The following is a 19,178-nucleotide window of genomic DNA, read 5'->3' on the forward strand; positions in this document are numbered from 1 at the left end:
GAGTTTGATTCGGATCTCACCAAAGCTTAGTGGGTCGGTTTTATGACCCGAATATTCGTCTTCATTCTTCTACTCTAAAATTTCTTTTGACTGAGTCACTACCCCCAACGACGAGATTTTGATTTTCCGCTGACACGGAAAATGGCAGGTGAGATTTGGTAGATTTTGATTTTCTCTCACCACATTTTGCGAGAGAATTAGATTTTGGATTAGGGTTTTTGGCTTGGTCGTTTCGTTGGGTTTTGATATTGGGTCCGAAATTTGAAAATGGAAGGGAAAAGCAACGAAAAGAAGGGAGGAAGAAGAGGGAGAGCATGCGTGGTGGTTTTGGGCGACATTGGACGGAGCCCTCGAATGCAGTATCACGCTCTTTCACTCGCCAATCAGGTTTTTCTTTCCGTCCCATTTTTTCAATTTCGTGTAGTATTTGAATTAGTTTGATTTGATTTGATTATCTTTTATTTTTCAATTTGTTTGTTTTTGTTTTTGTTGTCGAATTCATGTAAATAGCTTTTTAGTTAGTTGTAAGTTTGCCAAAAGCTAGATCATGGCAAAAGTAGTAGTAGTAGTAGAAGTTAGTGCCTTTTGAATAATTCTTCTGATTTCAAGTTTGGATTGGAGACCATGTAGTGCTAATATTGTTAAATCTACACATAATAGTTTGAAATTTCCTTAACTGGGCATAAATGACCTTTCTTTCACACCTAGGAATGAGGATTAGGTATATATATTCACACTATTTAGTCATGATTCATGAGTTACTTAAATTTTAAACTTTCAAAACATTTATTTATTTATTTTAATTGTTCATTGATTTACTGCCTTTTCTATGTGGCATTGCAGGCTTCCCTGGAGGTTGATGTGGTTGCATATGGAGGTATCCTTTCTAATTTCAAGCTTTTTATAATGAATCATTAGAGTTAGGTTTTATCAGTACAGTAATTCATGGAGTTTGGTGCTAAATTTCTACTGCAGAATGAGTAATGTTCTTGTTTAATAACGATTTCTAACAGGTTCAGAGCCCCATACTGCACTTCTTGCCAACCCATCTATTCATTTTCACATAATGGTATCAATGTTGCCTAAATCTAATCTTTTCTGGGCAAGTTATCCTTGTATTTTACTAAATTTGATCTAGAATGGAACCTTATCAAATTTTCAGAAGCAGTGGTTTACAGCCAGTCAACGCTTACCAAAGATACTTCAGCCCATAATGCTTTTGTTGAAGCCGTTGGTTCAATTTCTCATGCTTCTTTGGTTCCTTTGTGTTAAAATACCATCTCCTGGTGTTTTTATTGTCCAGGTTAGTCTTTTAAGTTTTGTTCCTATTTTGGACCTTGGATTTAAGCTTTTACTTTTTCTTGATAGATTCAATGCTCCTGTTCTTAGACATAATGTTGGAAAACTTGTAACTGAAAATTTGATTTTTGTTTTGGATCATAGTCTTTGTTTGAGAGGCATCCTTATAGCCAAATAAATAATAAAACTATCTTTGCCAAGTAGTTCGTGTTATAGGTTGGTTTGGACTACTAGAGAAATTCTGATGTGCTGAACTTCACTATGCTTCTTCTTATATGATGTCAGAAACTCAACACTTTGAAGGATATTTTATTAACTGTGTAATGATTCATTGATAAACAAAGCAAAATGACCAGAAATGGAGACAAGTTTGATTTTGTAGTTTTTTGCATCATTTATCTCACTCCTTTGTTTTTGCAGAATCCTCCTTCAGTTCCAACCCTTGTGGCCGTAAAATGGGCTAGCTGGTTGAGAAATTCATATTTTGTTATAGATTGGCATAATTTTGGGTATACTCTGCTTGCGCTGTCATTGGGAAGAAATAGTCATTTTGTCTCCTTATATAAATGGTACTAGTTTAGCATTTTTTTAAATTTTACATGAGGACTTTTTATTGGCTCTATGGCTTTTCTTTTTTCAAGGTTTCTGTTATATGATTATTTTCTTGACTCCAATTAGGTTTGAGAAGCATTATGGAAACATGGCAGATGCTTCTCTTTGTGTAACAAAAGCAATGCAGCATGAATTGGCTCAAAACTGGGGAATAAAGTAAGAGAGTCAACTCAAAGTTAAAATTTATTGTTTAACACAAAATTGTTGCTGTGATCTGTGGAGAAATTTGATGTCTATAACTTAATTCTAAATTTTATAGTGCTACAGTTTTGTATGATCAGCCTCCTGACATCTTTCATCCAGCTTCATTGGAGGAGAGGCATAAGGTAACTCTGGTTATTATTATTTATCAATCATCCTTAGAGATTTTCATATACAATATAGAGAATCTACAGTTGTTTTGCAGATTAAATGAGGACTTGTTTCAGCCTCTCGGTGTTAGAGATTGTGTTAGTAATGGTAAGATAGTTTTTATAATCTAGGTATATATCGATCTTAGTCGTTAGCACATTTTTTGTTTATATACTTGCTTCTTACAGGAAATTCCTTAATTGCTAGCCGGGAGACTCTTTTTACAACTGAGGTTGGTTCAAGCATACATTTGAAGCCAAATCGACCAGCACTTGTTGTAAGCAGTACGAGCTGGTAAGTTTATCTTAGTATGAATTGCCTCCCTTTCTAACATGAAAATAGCTTGTATTGATGTTCTGATGTTCAGGAGATTTTGTTTTTTCTTTAGTGAAAACCTGGGTACAAGACACCTTTTTATCCTTTTAAAATAGCACTTTTTTTCCTGCATGTTATGAAGTTTGTTTGATGGACCTTCAGCGAGGAAAATGAAGCAAAATATAAAAAATATAAAGCCATAGAAAACCTCTGTTGACTGAGATAATCTTGACTTGTATTCGTGGACTACTTAGCCAAACTTGAGTGCTTTATTTCTCTGACTTGTGCACTTTCAGGACCCCTGATGAAGATTTTAGCATTCTCTTGGAAGCTGCTGTAATGTATGATAGACGCGTTGCTGCCATATTAGGTGAAGATGATTCAGTAGATGAGGAGGTCATGTGGAAAGAAATATCTGATGGAAAACAATATTTATATCCCAGATTGTTATTTATCATAACTGGTATAATTATTGTTTTTTAATTCTGAAGTAATGGAAATCATATAGAATTTTTTCTGATGTGGGATCTTCATTGATAAAGGCAAAGGTCCAGAAAAAGAGAAGTATGAAGCAAAAATAAAGAGACTAAAACTTAAACGTGTGGCATTTCGTACCATGTGGCTGTCAGCCGATGATTATCCACTACTACTAGGTATTGTGTTCCTTGTTTTAAAATGATCTTGTACTTGTGAAATTCATTTAACAGCTTTTGTTAATTTCAGGATCAGCTGATCTAGGTGTTTGTCTGCATACTTCATCATCGGGATTAGACCTTCCAATGAAGGTATACATTATTATATGTCGGTGTACAAACCAAATGCCTTTACTGAAATCCTCCCTGTGAATAATCTGCTGTTTGGAATCATTTAAGACATTGCACTCATAAGCTTCTAGGGCAACAAACACTGATAAATATTATGTTGATTAAATGGGTTTTTGATGAGAATCAGAAAATGAAGTCTTCAATCAAAGATGAAATTGGAGAAGACATCTCAAGAAGACAAATTAAAGAATACAAAAATGTAATAAACATAGAAGAAAGTCTTCCCATGACAAAAAATTTTAGAAGACATCTCAAGAAGACAAATTAAAGAATACAAAAATGTAATAAACATAGAAGAAAGTGTCCCATATGACAATATATTGAAAAAAGGCATAGGTTAGAATAAGCCTTCACCCCTCTTGTCGTCTTGAAGCTCCAAGAAGAGTCTCAAGAGACCTTCAAGGGTTATAACCACACCCTAGGGTGTGTACACTTGGTAAGGAATTTGCCACCCTTCCTTACTCCTTCCATTTTCATTTTCTTCATTAGCATCTTCATACATTGTCTTTTATTCCATTACATTTCTTACATCTATTGAGTCTTGTTGAGCTTCCAACCTTTCCATATTCTAAAGCTATCAAGATCCATCCCAAAAGCATAAACATGATTTGGCCAACATCACCTACTAGCCACCAACACCAAAAACACCAAAGAAACTCTCCAAGAAAACCATCAAACACCGCCACCTTACCATTCAACCAAACCTTATTCCTCCCATCAAATCACCTTCAGTTTTCACCCAACCTAGATAGGAACCCTCCACATTTGTTAGAATTTTGTTAACCCTAGTCAAATTGACTAGGTTGTGTAGTTAAGGGTTACAAATCAGCTTGCTATATAAAGCAAGGCTGATTTCTCTCAATCTCAATTTAGTGAAGTCCTACCGTCAGGCATTGCCTTTTTGTATCTTCATGCTATGCACCTAGATTCTTACATCTTCTCTCTTTTCTATTGCTTAATCATGTTAAATGCTAGAAACACTAGAGTAGATGCTTGGTTACACGCTAGATGCTCGTGGTCTAGTGTTAGATGTTAGGTCCACTCAGTATTCTTCGATGATTTCTTGGAAGGAGTACATATGATTGTTAACGGAGAGGTTCGATGATGTTTACGCTAACACAGTTGATGACTTTGTGCCAAAAGAAATTAGTTATTGAATATCATGAAGAATTTGATTCTATTGTCACATGCTTGAATCTCAATGCAGAGTAAATGTTGAGTTGTTTTTTAGGGGGTTTAAAGAACGACATCCAGATGTTTCAGCCTAAAACTGTTAACAGCGCTTTTACACTGGGAAGAATGTATGACACAGCCAATGCAGGCCAAGTTAATCAAGGGGTATCCGTGAGAATGCAGAAAAGAATTTTGGGCTCCAAACAATACTTCTTTTTCAACCACTCCATCTTACAACTCTAAAACACACAAAAATTTAACTCTTTCATATATGAGTGCATATGAGTGAAAGACAAGCAAAAAGTTTGTGTTACTTTTGCGACGAACCATATTCCTAAGAACATAGCCTGCTACACAAGAAACTTTAACTACATGTAATTGAGGTAGACAATGACACCGAGGATATGACATATTTGGATGGTGTTAACGAGTCAGTGACAAATGGTGATGGTGACTCTCCACATATTTCAGCCAATGCACTAACAGGTATAACTAACTTCAGGTCTTATGAGGATTATAGGTTACAAAAACAAAAAACCATTACACATCCTTATAGATAGTGGTTCTACCCACAATTTCCTAGAGATTCAAATGGTTACACAAATGGCTTTCACAATTGAGAATCGCGCACCAATACAAGCAGGTGTGGTGGATGGCTCAAAGTTAACAATAACCTCCATGGTCAAAGGGTTTTCTTGAACCATTCAACAAATAATGTTTACATTATATATGTTCTTAATTCCCCTTGGATGTTGTGATGTTCTCGGTATTGAATGGTTGGTGACTCTAGGTAACATTATTTGGAACATTGACAGATTAACAATGGAGTTCAAGATTCAAGGAAAAAGACTTGTGTTGAGAGGCGCTTCTACATCACCTCTAAAGTATGCCAAAACTCACCAATTTGGCAAGACTAGGGCTAATGGAGTACACATAGTTGTTTTACAAGCTTGTACGATGGAGAATGAAGGGCTATTTCACTTACTCACCACCCATGTGAATCAATCAAGGATTCCAAAAGTTGTGGATCAACTACTGTAGTAGTTTGCTGATATTTTTCAGGAGCCAACCACATTGCCACGTTTTCTAGATGGCTATGATGACACAATCACCCTGGTTCACATAAGCAATTCAGTTAACAAGCGGCCTTATAGATATGCAAAGAACCTGAAAGACATTATTGATACTTTGATACAAGGCTACTTTAAAACAGGGATAATAGTCCATATGTTAGGCCAGTTGTGTTGGTAGGAAAGAAGGATGGAACGGGCATTATGAATTGATTATAGAGAATTAAATAAGAACACAGTGAAAATCAAATTTCCTATTCCTTTTATTGATGATTTAAATCTAATGATGAACATCATCATGGCTCTTCAATTTTGTCCAAGATTTACCATATAGCTAGTGATAATCAAGTGAGGATGGCAACTATGGATATACAAAAGATTGTTTTCAAAACACATGAAGGGCATCAGGAATATGTTGTTATGCCTTTTAGACTTACCAACACTAACAACTTTTCAAGGACTGATGAATCAAGTGTTTGAAGGGTTTTTAAGGACCTTTTTACTAGGTTTTTTCTATGAGATTTTGGTGTACAACAAAAAATCTAGAAGATCATTTGAAACACCTCCAACAAGTTCTTCTCACACCTAGAAAAACTTCTTGTTTGCCAAAAGAAGTGTTTCTTTGTTGTACGGAAAGTAGAGCACTGGGGTCACTATATCTTGGCCACGGGGGTTTTAACATATCCAAATGAAATAGAGGCTGTGAAGAATTGGCCCTTACCGCAGACTATAACATGAAGTATATTTTGGAGCAAAAATTATCTTCTGGTTTTCAACAAAGGTGGTTGGTGAAACATGAAATTTACTTTTTACTAAGTATAAGAAAGGGCAAGACAATGTTGTCGCGTCGCAGATGCTTTGACACGAAAAAACGTGGTTGACTGCTCCATTATGATCACACATCAGTTTGAATTTTATTTGTTAGATAAAACACACTCATCTTGGACAAATGATGTAAATTTACAGAAGCTGATAATCGAAATTCAACAAGGTTCAGCTGCACACTTGGAAACAGGGAGAATTAAGAAGAAAAGGGAGATTAGTTATGGGCAATGATAAGGAATTGTGGGAGAGTATTTGCATAATACAGCGAGAGGAGGTCATTCAGGGGTTAATGCTATATGAAGAGTAAAGGCGATTGTACATTGGGAACAAGTTAGTAATGACATTAAGAAGTTTATACAACATTGTCCTATTTGTCAACAATGCAAGTATGATATACGACAACATATCTTGGGTTGTTGCAACCACTTCCTATTCCATCATATATTTGGCAACATGTCATTCTGGATTTTATTGAGGGTCTTCCAGATTCTTTTGGAGAGAAGGTTATATATCGTGGTGGTGGAAAGGTTAAGTAAAGCAGCACATCTCATGGTTTTATCTCATCCTTATACAGCTAGTGTGATGGCTCAAGCTTATTTGGATAATATTTTAAACTACATGGATTTACGACTATCACAAGTGATAGAGATGCTATAAGAAATCCAAGTCCAGCTTGCATCAAGTTACCATCCTCAAACAGAGGTAGTATTGTTGCTTAGAAACATACTTGAGGTGTATGTGTAATGATACCCCTCAAAAATGGTCTAAATGGTCACTCCAAAGTAGACATCGTTTCATGCTAGACACTCATAGTCTGGTGTTAGATGCTCATTCGATTTTCAGACATTCTTCCTTGCATCAAACACTTTTCTCCACAATAGACGATCATCGGTTTTGCGTTACACGATCACGGGCATCACATTGCACACCTCTTGCCGTTATCATAACACCATCATTCCACAACACAAACTAGCCATTAGCCACCCAAAAAGACCCAAACATCATCCAAGACTCACCTTCTTGGAAGCTTTGCATTCTTCTTTGTTTGTAGTTGTTCTTGAGGCTTGGAGTGGACTTTCCTTGGCATCTTGGGAGCCTTTTGAGGCCCCCATCAGTTTTCCCATAAAATTACTGATATCATCTAGTATCTCCATCTTTTCAGTCTAATATTAATTCTTTGTCGTAGAAATAATAAGATAATGTTCTGTGTCGTAGAAATAATAAGATAATGTTCTGTGTCGTAGAAATAATAAGATAATGTTCTGTGCTACTTCTTCTATGTATGTTCTGCCTAATTTAGTTCATTTTTATTGAGTGAGCTATAGCTGCTTATATTTTTTGAGGTGTTCGAACTTGCCATTTTCAGTTAATTCTGTACCATGAGATAGGTTCAAGTTGGATCTTGCTTCTCCGATGTATCTTTATGTGTGATATTAAATACTAGCTCTTCCTCTTAATTTAATGTCTAGAACTGTGTATTGGAAATTAGATATTTTCATACCTAAACCGAAGTATTTTGAAAAGTTTGAAAAAAGACAACTATTCAGTTTATTTCTAAATTTTTATTCTTTAACTGTACCAGGTTGTGGATATGTTTGGCTGTGGACTGCCTGTATGTGCTGTTTCGTATTCTTGGTAGGCTAAATACTTCCTTGAAAAATTGTTTGACTTGTTCTGAAGTTGAAGAAATTTGTTCTTTTCATTTAAGTCAAAGTTTTTACCTTGAAGCATTAAAGAACTAGTTAGAGTTGACAACAACGGTCTTCTCTTCTCTTCTTCATCAGAGCTAGCTGATGAACTTCTGGTATGTCTGTTAATGATTACAAGCTTCAACTTCCTTATTTCAATGTGGATTACAGTTTTAGATTGTTGTCGATTAAAAACTTTTGTTTTATAATGTATACAGTCTAAATGTCTAATCTTGACCGTACTAATTTGGTCCCCTGAATATACACAGCTTCTCTTCAAGGGATTTCCTGATGACTGTGATGCTTTGAAGGTCCTCAAATATGGTGCACTAGAAACTGGTTCTTCTGCAAGGTGGGCTACTGAATGGGAAGAACATGCAAAGCCATTGATAACTGAGGCAAGTTCATTCTGCTATGCTATGCACTTTGTCATTATCAGGTCATCCACTCGTGGTGTTTACTATTTGGATCTTAGTGATCAATTACCGATTTATTGGAATTGACAGAATCTTCAAATTCCGTTTTCTATGCATATCTGCCATAAGATATTTGTTTCACTATATTGGGGAATTTGAATAGCAGATTATCTCCTAATTTTTAGACCTAGATTAGTGTGCAGCTGTTTTCTCAGATTCGATGTATACCACCACCTGTAATCAATTTGTTGAAAGATACAATATTTTTCTACATGTCTTGATACATGCGGTTATCAATTGGTCCTACTCTTGTGAACTTTTTAAATCATATGAATTTGCAGGTTTTATCAAGATTTTGACACTGTTGATTCTTTGAAGACATCTTTAACTTCTCTAAAAGCAAAATGGACCAAGCTGTTGGGCTAATACAAGGAGAGTTGTCTGGTACAATATGCATCTACTGATTGCATGCAGATATCATGGAGTTTTTTTTGGCAATTTCCAAGTCGGAGTCGCCATGTATAGAATAGCTATGCAGCAGGGTTTCCAACATGTCTGTTGTTGACTTTCTCTGTATGAAGTTTCAAATAGGTGTTCTGTGTAAAAATTGGCTTTATGATTTAGGATTTCATTTCCTTTGAACATCCATATGTTTCCATGAAAAAGTGAGGTTATTATACAAAAGCTTCTAGATAACATTTTTGTGGTGAACTTGAGTTCAGTGTTCGTAGCATGCTAGTTATACAAGCTTAGGACAATCCCAAAATCTAATTAAGGGGAAGCTAACATGCGAAATTGAAACTTAAAATTTGAAGTTACAATAATAAAGAAAGAGAGAAAGAAAGAATGACCATTTGCAGTGTAACATGCAACATCAAAATTTAAAATCTACAATTGATTTCATATAACATTAAGATAAATATGAACAAAAACTAGGAAAATGAAAAAGAAATTGCTATATATTTCTATCTAAGAGACCTTATTAACACATCAAAGCCTGTCCTCGAACTCAGATAGAGGTGTAATTTGTTCCTTCAAGCCTTTCTTCCTTCTTATCTCTGCAACACGAGCAGCAGCAGGAGTGCCAGGTTCTAGTGGATCAGATGACACCAGATCCCAATGGTCAAATACTAACTGTGGGAAAGCCTGACCCCCGGTTTGAGCCCTCAGTGATTCATTGAATTTAAATGACTCAATAACAGGCAAATATGCCTTGACATTGTAAAGTGGGGTGCCAGACCTCTGGATTTCCTCAAACACATGCCCTCTTTTTTGGTTAAGAACACTATATATACCTCCAAGAACCTGTTCAGGTGCCTGTATTTCCACCAGATACACGGGCTCCAGAAGTCTCGGTTTTGCTGTCAGTGTGGCTGCATAGAAGACCCTTCTAGCTGTTGGAATGATCTGGCCGCCTCCTCTGTGAATTGCATCAGCATGAAGAACCACATCACAAATCTCGAAACAGACCCCTCGCATGTTCTCATCAGCCATTGGACCTCCTTTTGATGCTAACTCAAACCCAGCAACAACTGAGTCTTTGATTTCACTGAGGTAATGTACGCCCTTGCAAGTATCTACCAACATGTTGGGTCCTTTACCCTCAGGGCCAAAACACCATATTTTCTTGGCCAGATCCTTGTCCCAACCAAACTCTTCTGACAATATTTTAGACCTGTTTTTTGGGTCAATCCCTGGTCCAATCTTTTCATCATCAATAGCCTTTGCTAGTCCATCTTCCATAGGCCCTGCTTCCATGTACAGGCGATTGTGTTTGTTTGGTGACTTGCTCATCACTGTACGGCAAGATCTCTCAACCACGGTCTCGCGAAAAGAGACAATAGGATCAGATATTGAAACCTCTGCTCCATTCATAAAATCGACCTGTAAGTCCTTCAAGCAGATTTCTAGATGAAGCTCACCAGCAGCAGATATTATATGCTCTCCTGTCTCTGACATTGTGCAGACAACCATAGGGTCTGACTTTGCTAAACGTTTTAGACCTTCTTGTAGCTTAGGAAGATCTGACGGAACCCTGCTTGTAACAGCAACACTTACCACGGGTGACACAGAAAACTTCATAGCTCTAATGGGGTGTGCATCAACTTCCTTCTCATTGGTCAATGTAGCATTTTTGGTTATGAATTGATCCAAACCCACCATAGCTACCGTGTTGCCACAAGGCACATCCTCAACAGTTTCCTGTTTCTTTCCCATCCAAATTACAGTTCGCTGAACACTTTTAACATACAAGTCCTTTTTATCTCCTGGGACATAGTTTGGTCCCATGATTCTGACTTTCAAACCAGTTGAAACCCTACCAGAGAAGACTCTGCCAAAAGCATAAAACCTACCACTATCAGATGCAGGAATCATCTTTGAGACATAGAGCATTAAAGGTCCTTCAGGGTCACAGCTTCTGATAGCAGAAGCATAAGGATCATCCAGGGGACCATTGTACAAATTCTGAACGCGATACTGCTGAGCACTGGCAGGAGAGGGAAGGTGATATATCATCATCTCCAGAAGGGCACTACTGGCTGGGAGCCAACTCTGCATGACACGCTTCATCAAAGCCTTTCCTGTCAAATCCTTTTCCTCTGACTTCATGTTTACTCCGAGCTTTTGCAACTTAGGCCACAGCTCTGCCCTCTGGTCGCTCATGCAAAGCTCAATAATATGTTTGATCGGTTCATAACATAACATAACAAAGCCACGCTTACAAGTAGAAGTCCCGGTGTGTTTGTTGGTCCACTTTTTGGTGGCAGAATCAAAGAAATTCGCACCCCAAAGCCTACTCATCATCTTTGCCTCGTCAACTCCAAACTTGGAAGCATACATCTTGGCAAAGTTGGTGAGGGTAAAACCCCATCCATGCAAACCAGCAGAGAAAACAACTGTCCCCTTCTCAGGGTATACCTGAATGTCACCAAGTAGAGCATCTTCATATGTTGCCATGATCACATTTGCACTCTCAACAACCCTCTGAAATGTAAGGTATGCCTCCTCTGGATCAAGGTTGAGCTCGAGGAAGCATCTATCCATCTTGTTAACTGCCAAAATAGGCTTAACCCTTTCTCCAAGAGCTTGTCTTAGCACAGTTTCTGTCTGTACGCATACACCCTCAACACAATCCACCACCACAAGTGCTCCATCAGTGATGCGAAGTGCAGCCGTGACCTCAGATGAGAAGTCCACATGCCCAGGTGAGTCAATGAGATTTATAAGGAACTCATTCCCTTCACGCTCTCCCTTGAAATTCTTCAAATCACCCTCTGCCATTTCATAGTAGAGAGAGATGCCGGTGGACTTGATAGTGATACCTCTCTCAACTTCATCTTGACGGGTATCTGTCATCCTCACATCTCCTGCAACCTCTTGTGCTATGATACCAGCAGCAGCCACAAGAGAATCAGTCAGTGTGGATTTTCCTGCATTCCAGAAGCTAATTAGAATACTACAGTGTTTACAAAGCTGTGATATACAACTGAGATATCAAGGAGAATGTGAAAATCTTCTGTTTTAATCCCCGCATTGCTCAACAATGTCAACCATTTAAAGCTAGGAAGAAGGACTTCACATCAAGAAAAATCCTACAACAACGTACCATGATCTACATGAGCAATAACAGACATGTTCCTTATATTGTGTTTGCGGTCCATTATTCGCCGAATTTGATCAACTGTGAACTTCACCTGCACATGATAATCCAGTTTAGCTCAAAGCATCCCTTGAGAGAAAAATAAAAGGAAAAAGACAATGCCAACTCACCATCTTAACAGGTTCTTAATCCTCTCAAACACGAGCTGACTGGGAAAAGATCAAAGATGGTGATTAATGAACACATGAATGAAATGTTTAGTATGAAACAGAAATATAAAAGAAAAATGCCATAGAAAGTTACAGAACCGCTTGATGATTGAAAATATTATATTGCTTCACTTGGTAAAATATCAGAGAAATTACCTTGCTGGAGAGAAACAGAAGGGCAAAAGGGTTTGAGAGAAATGGTGGTAGTTTGAGTCTGAGACCAGCACATGACATTTATAGAAGATCCTGGTTGTGTAAAAACTATGTTCAATAAATGTTTTAAGTCAGTCAATCAATTGCTATTAAAATCTTTGACCAGAATTTTGTGTTGGATAACCTTACTATGCTTTTGGTAGAGTGATCCATTCTGAAAGTTCCTTGGAGTGTTGTGCAAGAAAATTGACTTCTATAGATATTGGTGAAACAAACTATATTATTTTCGGACTTGACATGGACTATCAGAACCAAAATTATATTGGCGCATTCTCTCCACACAACATTTTTATAACCTGCACCCTACACACTTTTAAATAATACATTACAGAAAAGAAAATTCATAAGAGATTATTGTATTCCAAAAAAAATTAAAATAAAAATCCTATTTTGAAAAAGTAAATTCAGAACACAAAAACTACACTTGACAAAACAAATTCAAAAACATATTCCAAAAAAGGAACTCTGGAACCTATTTTCATTGTAGGGCATTTTCGTTGTTTGGTACTAAAATCGGATTCCGTGGCATGCTTTGCTCCAAGTACATAATAAATTATTTCATCTTTTTTTTTTGGAGAAAAATAGACAAACGATAAAACTATATTTCATGAGAAAATGAAAGGGAGAGCAAATTAAAAAATATATATATGCTGCTTATGAAATGAAGAAGGATTAATTATAATAGAAAATTATTGTACGTGTGTTTTCTTTTTAAATTGACGGACTATTAAAAGATTTTTTATCAATGTAATTGTGTTTGAAACTTGAAAATAGAAACAAATGATAGTTATTTAAGCAGAAAGAACAGGAGTTAAGATTATAAGTTGAAAATCTGGATTTTATAAGATTTTTATACGCTGTGAAAATAATAAATTTAAAACCCCTATTTAGAGAAATTTTTATATTAAAAACAACTTTTGTTTCAAAAGAATATTTCACAATTGTTTTTAGGTTAAAGTGTAAACAACAACATATAATTAAATAAAATTTTGTAAAATCCATTAGGAGAAAGTATATATGAAATCTTGAAAAAAAAATGGCATAGTGGAATCCAATAAAGTAAATTAAGACTTTTTTGTGACTTTTACCATACACATGGCCTAAGACGTTTTTATTTTTTATTTTTATTTTTTTGTAAGGTTTTATTAAATTTTATATTGGTATTTTCTCATGATATTTTTTATTGGTAAGGTTGCCTCCCGCAAATACCAAATTCTAGAACAGAAGAAAGTTTTATTGCGAAATAAAAATAATGTCAAAAAACTCGTTTATGTTCAAAAAAATATATTTTAAAGTGATTTTAAAAGGATTATCGATGATAGAATAAAAATGTTCATGATATTTAAAGAGACATAATAGTGTCAAATTGACACCTTCCATAATTTCTTACTTTTTATCCAAGTTAAATTTTATTATCCAAGTATTAAAACTTCTTCTGAAATAGATGAAGATAAAAAACTACTTAAAAGCTTGTGTGTAGAATTTAATTTTGATAGACAAAATTATTTAATTATAAATAAAATATAAAATATATATATATATATAAATAATTGTCTCTAATCACATATTGTTTATACATTAAATTTAAATGAGACTTAATTCAAATTATCAAAATCTACTTTCTACACCATGTATGATGCCAACTCTCAACACAAGAAGCAGCAGCAAATTTGCTGAACGCCAATTGAGATTTTGCTGTGAATCTAATTTGCCTAATTTTTTTTTCCACAAATGCTACTTTCTATTTTAAGTTGAGAAACAAAACAATGCCATTGTCTCTGAATTTTTAGAGAGCACTATCGAATGTGAAAGTTTCCTATTCTTCTCTATCATCATCTCGATCACGCATTCAATTCATATGAATAGATGTTGCACCATCATAAATATTGAAACAGTATCTTTCAAGCAAAATTCGCACAAATAGTTCGAACCAACATCGATGCAAAATCCTATGGAGAAGCAAAAATACATCGACGCGGCAGAAATAACGAGTACAACAAGTCACTGACAAAACCACAAACAAAACTCGACAAAATTTAAACTAAAATAAAAGTTTGGAAAGATAAATCCAGCTAATAAGTTGAAAATAAATAGTTTAAAAGCATTTAAAGCTTGTCCTCAAACTCAGCAAGAGGAGTCATCTGTTCCTTCAAGCCCTTCCTCTTACGAATGTCCGTCACAAGCTGAGAAGCTTGTGATCCAGCCTCCAATGGGTCAGAGGACATCATGTCCCAATGATCAAAGACACACTGTGGGAAAGCTTGGCCTGAAGTTGCAGCCCTCAACGTACTTGAGAAACCAAAGGACTCAATGACAGGGAGATATGCCTTGATGTTGTAGAGTGGGGTACCTGGCCTCTGCATTTCCTCAAACACGTGTCCACGTTTCTGATTCAGAACACTGTAGATACCACCAAGAGCTTGCTCAGGAGCCTGGATTTCAACCAGGTAGACAGGCTCAAGAAGCCTGGGTTTTGCAGTAAGCTGAGAAGCATAGAAAACTCTTCTGGCAGTAGGAATGATTTGACCACCTCCTCTGTGGATAGCATCAGCGTGAAGGACCACATCACATACTTCAAAACATATAGCTCTCATGTTCTCCTCAGCCAATGCACCTTCTTTTGATGCCCACTGGAATCCAGCAACCACAGAATCCTTTATTTCATTCAGATACTGCACTCCCTTACACATATCAACCACCATGTTGGGTCCAGTGGTCTCAGGGCCAAAACACCAAATCTTTTTCGCAAGATCTTTGTCCCACCCATACTCTTCAGACAAGATCTTAGAACGAACCTTGGGGTCATCTCTTGGTCCAATCTTGCCATCATCAATTGCTTCAGCCAGACCATCCTCCATTGGCCTTGCTTCCATGTACAGACGGTTGTGCTTGTTGGGTGACTTGCTCATCACAGTGCGGCATGACCTCTCTAGGACAGTCTCCCTGAATGACACAACAGGGTCGGATTTAATAATCTCAGCTCCACCCATGAAGTCGTCCTGCAAGTCCTTCAAACAGATCTCCAGATGAAGCTCTCCCGCACCAGCAACAATGTGTTCACCAGACTCTTCAATGGTACAAACAACCATAGGATCTGATTTGGCCAACCTCTTGAGACCTTCAACAAGCTTGGGAAGATCTGAGGCAACCTTGCACTGAACAGCAACACGAACAACAGGGGACACAGAAAACTTCATAGCCCTAATAGGGTGTGCATCAACTTCCTTCTCATTTGTCAATGTAGCATTCTTAGTGATGAATTGATCCAAACCAACCAAAGCAACTGTGTTACCACATGGCACATCCTCAACAGTTTCCTGTCTCTTACCCATCCAAATGACAGTTCTTTGAACACTCTTAACATACAAATCTTTTTTCTCTCCAGGAACATAATTTGGTCCCATAATCCTTACCTTCAAACCAGTTGAAACCTTGCCAGAGAACACACGTCCAAAAGCAAAGAATCTACCCTTGTCAGATGCTGGAATCATCTTTGACACATAGAGCATAAGAGGACCTTCAGGGTCACAGGCCCTAATAGATGCAGCATATTGATCATCAAGAGGACCCTCGTACAAGTTTTCCACACGATACTTCTGAGCAGTTGATGGAGAGGGAAGATGAAAGATCATCATTTCCAATAGAGCAGTACTTGCTGGAAGCCAGGTTTGCATGACACGCTTCATCAATGCTTTACCCATGAGGTCCTTCTCATCAGATTTCATGGTGACTCCAAGTTTTTGCAGCATAGGCCACAGCTTATCCTTCTGGTCATTCATGCATGTGTTAATGATCTGCTTGATGGGTTCATAGCAGAACTGAACAAACCCACGCTTGCAAGTGGCAGATCCAGTGTTCTTGCTGGTCCATTTCTTTGTGGCTGGATCAAAGAAGTTTTCACCCCAGAGCCTCTCCATCATCTTTGATTCATCAACTCCAAACTTAGAGGCATACATCTTAGCAAAGTTTGTCAGGGTAAAAGCCCACCCATGTAGCCCTGCAGAGAAAGCAACGGTTCCTTTCTCTGGGTAGACCTGAACATCACCTAGGAGTGGATCTTCATATGTAGCCATGATCACATTGGCATTCTCAATAACCCTCTGGAATGTTTGGTATGCCTCCTCTCCATCCACTTGGAGTTCAAGGAAGCACCTGTCCATCTTGTTGACAGTCAGAACAGGCCTAATCCTTTCACCCAGAGCTTGACGTAGCACAGTTTCCGTTTGAACACAGACTCCTTCAACACAGTCCACAACAACTAAGGCTCCATCAGTAATGCGGAGTGCAGCAGTAACCTCAGATGAGAAGTCCACATGTCCAGGGGAGTCAATGAGATTAATGAGATACTCATTCCCATTACGTTCTCCCTTATAATTCTTAAGAGACTCATCAGTCATCTCATAATAGAGGGAGATACCAGTAGACTTGATTGTGATACCACGCTCAGCTTCATCTGCACGGGTATCAGTCATACGGACATCACCTGCCACTTCTTGAGCAATAATTCCAGCAGCAGCAACAAGAGAATCGGTGAGAGTTGACTTTCCTGCAATTCAAAATCAAAAATATTTTATAGTCAGTAAAAGAGCAAAGTACCAGGATTACATAATCTGACAACATTATACAATAGAGTGAAAAGCAGCAAAACAGTTGTCTAAAAACATCATTCATAAAAAAATGCCTTTTAGACCAGGATTTTCTTAAAAACCAAAACTCAAAGATAAATACCCAAACACCAAAGAAACAGGCATTATAAAACCTATGCATTAATCCATACCGTGGTCAACATGGGCAATGACAGACATATTACGGATATTGTGCTTATAGTCCATAATGCGACGGAGCTCTTCAGCTGTGAACTTCACCTGCAGGCATAGAAAAATCTCAATTCAGATTACAAACATACAAACAGCATAAATGATGAAAACATGAGTCGCACTGTACAAGACTTACCATTTTGACTAGTCTTTGTGTTCCACCAAAATATGAGTCAAAGCTGATGCATTAAAACAACAAGGTTAGCTAAATAAAGAAATTATCAAATAAAAGTAAAAGATTTATTTAAAACAAGATTGAAAAAAGGTCCTAAAGAAATTGCAGAAAATAAATTGTAAAAACATCACATATTTAACATGACAACAACAGAAATCATTTGGTTTGTTAAATATAAACCTTCAGTATTTGCAAGAACTATCTCATCTCTTCATTTCATATAAGTTTATTAGAATTAAAGTAGAACCCAACATGTCTCATCGCAATTGTTCAAAACCCTAGGTTATCATTAATTAAATCCAACAAATCAACAAAATACAGCAAAACACATTAAACCTAAAATATATTAACATTCAACACAACGAGTGTGTTAAACCAATATCCACATCTTATAAAAACAAAGCAAACCAAAAAAAATGCAAAAAACAAAAGGTCAGCGTTCAGATTTAAATCATCTGCGTTCAAAGAAGTAATGTCAAACCTTAACAAAGCACAACACCAATACAAATTCTTAAAATAAAATAAAAAACACTAAACGTATTGATAGTTTCATAAAAACACACAAAGCACATGCATAGTTTCATAAAAACACACAGAACATATGGATAGTTTCATAAAAAAAAAACACAACATATGAATAGTTTCATAAAAAAACACAAACAGAAAATCACAACATAGGGATAACAAGAAAATCAACTTAATTGTACCGATTTACCAGTAATAACAAAATAATAGATCCAAAAATACTGAAAATGGAAAAAAAAAAAACGTTTGAGTAAAATAAAGATAGATCTAAAGGAAAAACCTAAAGAAGAAAAAGAAAAGATAACGATCTGCATGGAAGAAAAGAAAGAAGGAAGAAAAAACGAACCTGGAAGAGGAAGAGAGAGAGAGGCGGCGAAGAGAGTGGTGCTGCCTTCTCTAACGAAAGTATATAAAGCAGTGTGTGGTGAGACAAGGTGAGTCCTCGTGAGAATTTAAGGGTTCTATTCCACCACTCAATGTAAACTCAATCCTCAGCTATGGGCCTTAGCCCTTTTTCTCTCATTACTTTTTGGCCCAATATAAACTTTTTCCTTTTTTGTTACAAAATTATTACTATTATTATTATTATTAAGTTTTTCTTTTACTTATTTCTCCATTATTCAATGAATAAAAATACGTTTATATATATAAATTTTTATTTTATTTTATATGAAATAAGTATAATTAATTGTTTCGGATCTCAACAACATTCAACCAGGAAAATATATTTGGTTTCAATTTATAATCTGACATGTTTTTATTTTATTTAAAGTTGTATAAAAATAAATTTATGTTGAAAATTTTTAAAAAAAACTTAACTTATGTTATAACCTTTTTTTAAATTTTTAAAGAAAAATAATTAATTATTTTAAAACCATATTGATAATAAAAATATTAGCATAATACATATTTTGTGTGTCCATGGAACGTATATTTTAGTTGTATATTCACAGTTTTTTATTGCTGAAATTTAAAAAAAAAAAAAAATTAAATATGTTTTGTTTCTCTATAAAACTTCTAAAATATTAAATATGTTTTTGAAAAAACTTTGTATTATTTTTTCTC

At 36.2% G+C, this 19,178-nt stretch overlaps 3 protein-coding genes across 11 annotated transcripts; 1 reads left to right on the forward strand and 2 right to left on the reverse strand.

Annotated features, from left to right (window-relative positions):
- Positions 1-9: 9 nt before the first annotated feature.
- Positions 10-9,284, forward strand: LOC137835063 (UDP-Glycosyltransferase superfamily protein). Of its 9 annotated transcripts, none has more exons than XR_016520873.1 (17): positions 10-148; positions 275-387; positions 844-877; positions 1,014-1,069; positions 1,139-1,303; positions 1,720-1,868; positions 1,978-2,067; positions 2,171-2,237; positions 2,307-2,370; positions 2,451-2,556; positions 2,874-3,040; positions 3,120-3,230; positions 3,301-3,362; positions 8,052-8,104; positions 8,178-8,273; positions 8,427-8,555; positions 8,915-9,284. XR_016520873.1 is itself a non-coding variant. In XM_068643400.2 (17 exons), exons 1-17 carry the CDS (start codon positions 142-144, stop codon positions 8,930-8,932), a joined length of 1,467 nt encoding a protein of 488 aa, XP_068499501.1. In that variant the 5' UTR covers positions 10-141; the 3' UTR covers positions 8,933-9,284. The 9 variants fall into 9 exon arrangements, 4 of the variants coding, with proteins under 4 accessions (XP_068499501.1, XP_068499502.1, XP_090158261.1 ...); XR_016520876.1 differs by having other exon boundaries at positions 2,470-2,556; XR_016520875.1 differs by having other exon boundaries at positions 2,470-2,556; positions 8,198-8,273.
- Positions 9,285-9,438: 154 nt separating this feature from the next.
- Positions 9,439-12,600, reverse strand: LOC137835062 (elongation factor 2). The gene is made up of 4 exons (XM_068643398.2): positions 12,540-12,600; positions 12,345-12,383; positions 12,181-12,268; positions 9,439-12,004 (listed from the first exon to the last, which is right to left on the reverse strand). Exons 2-4 carry the CDS (start codon positions 12,345-12,347, stop codon positions 9,564-9,566), a joined length of 2,532 nt encoding a protein of 843 aa, XP_068499499.1. The 5' UTR covers positions 12,348-12,383; positions 12,540-12,600; the 3' UTR covers positions 9,439-9,563.
- Positions 12,601-14,478: 1,878 nt separating this feature from the next.
- LOC137835065 (elongation factor 2) lies at positions 14,479-18,536 on the reverse strand. The gene is made up of 4 exons (XM_068643403.2): positions 18,460-18,536; positions 17,550-17,592; positions 17,374-17,461; positions 14,479-17,142 (listed from the first exon to the last, which is right to left on the reverse strand). The coding sequence occupies exons 2-4, from the start codon at positions 17,550-17,552 to the stop codon at positions 14,702-14,704; spliced, it is 2,532 nt and encodes an 843-aa protein (XP_068499504.1). The 5' UTR covers positions 17,553-17,592; positions 18,460-18,536; the 3' UTR covers positions 14,479-14,701.
- Positions 18,537-19,178: the final 642 nt, after the last annotated feature.

The sequence above is a fragment of the Phaseolus vulgaris genome, chromosome 5 (assembly GCF_051622355.1).
Source record: "Phaseolus vulgaris cultivar YP4 chromosome 5, ASM5162235v1, whole genome shotgun sequence".
Lineage (NCBI taxonomy): Eukaryota > Viridiplantae > Streptophyta > Magnoliopsida > Fabales > Fabaceae > Phaseolus > Phaseolus vulgaris.

What these genes read in the sequence shown, in the direction of transcription:
- LOC137835063 (XM_068643400.2), top strand. An exon ending in TGATGTGGTTGCATATGGAG is followed by an intron (nt 878 to 1,013) that starts GTATCCTTTCTA and finishes GATTTCTAACAG; the next exon opens with GTTCAGAGCCCCATACTGCA. An exon ending in TTTGTCTCCTTATATAAATG is followed by an intron (nt 1,869 to 1,977) that starts GTACTAGTTTAG and finishes GACTCCAATTAG; the next exon opens with GTTTGAGAAGCATTATGGAA.
- LOC137835062 (XM_068643398.2), bottom strand. An exon ending in TATTGCTCATGTAGATCATG is followed by an intron (nt 12,005 to 12,180) that starts GTACGTTGTTGT and finishes TCTGGAATGCAG; the next exon opens with GAAAATCCACACTGACTGAT.
- LOC137835065 (XM_068643403.2), bottom strand. An exon ending in CATTGCCCATGTTGACCACG is followed by an intron (nt 17,143 to 17,373) that starts GTATGGATTAAT and finishes TTTGAATTGCAG; the next exon opens with GAAAGTCAACTCTCACCGAT.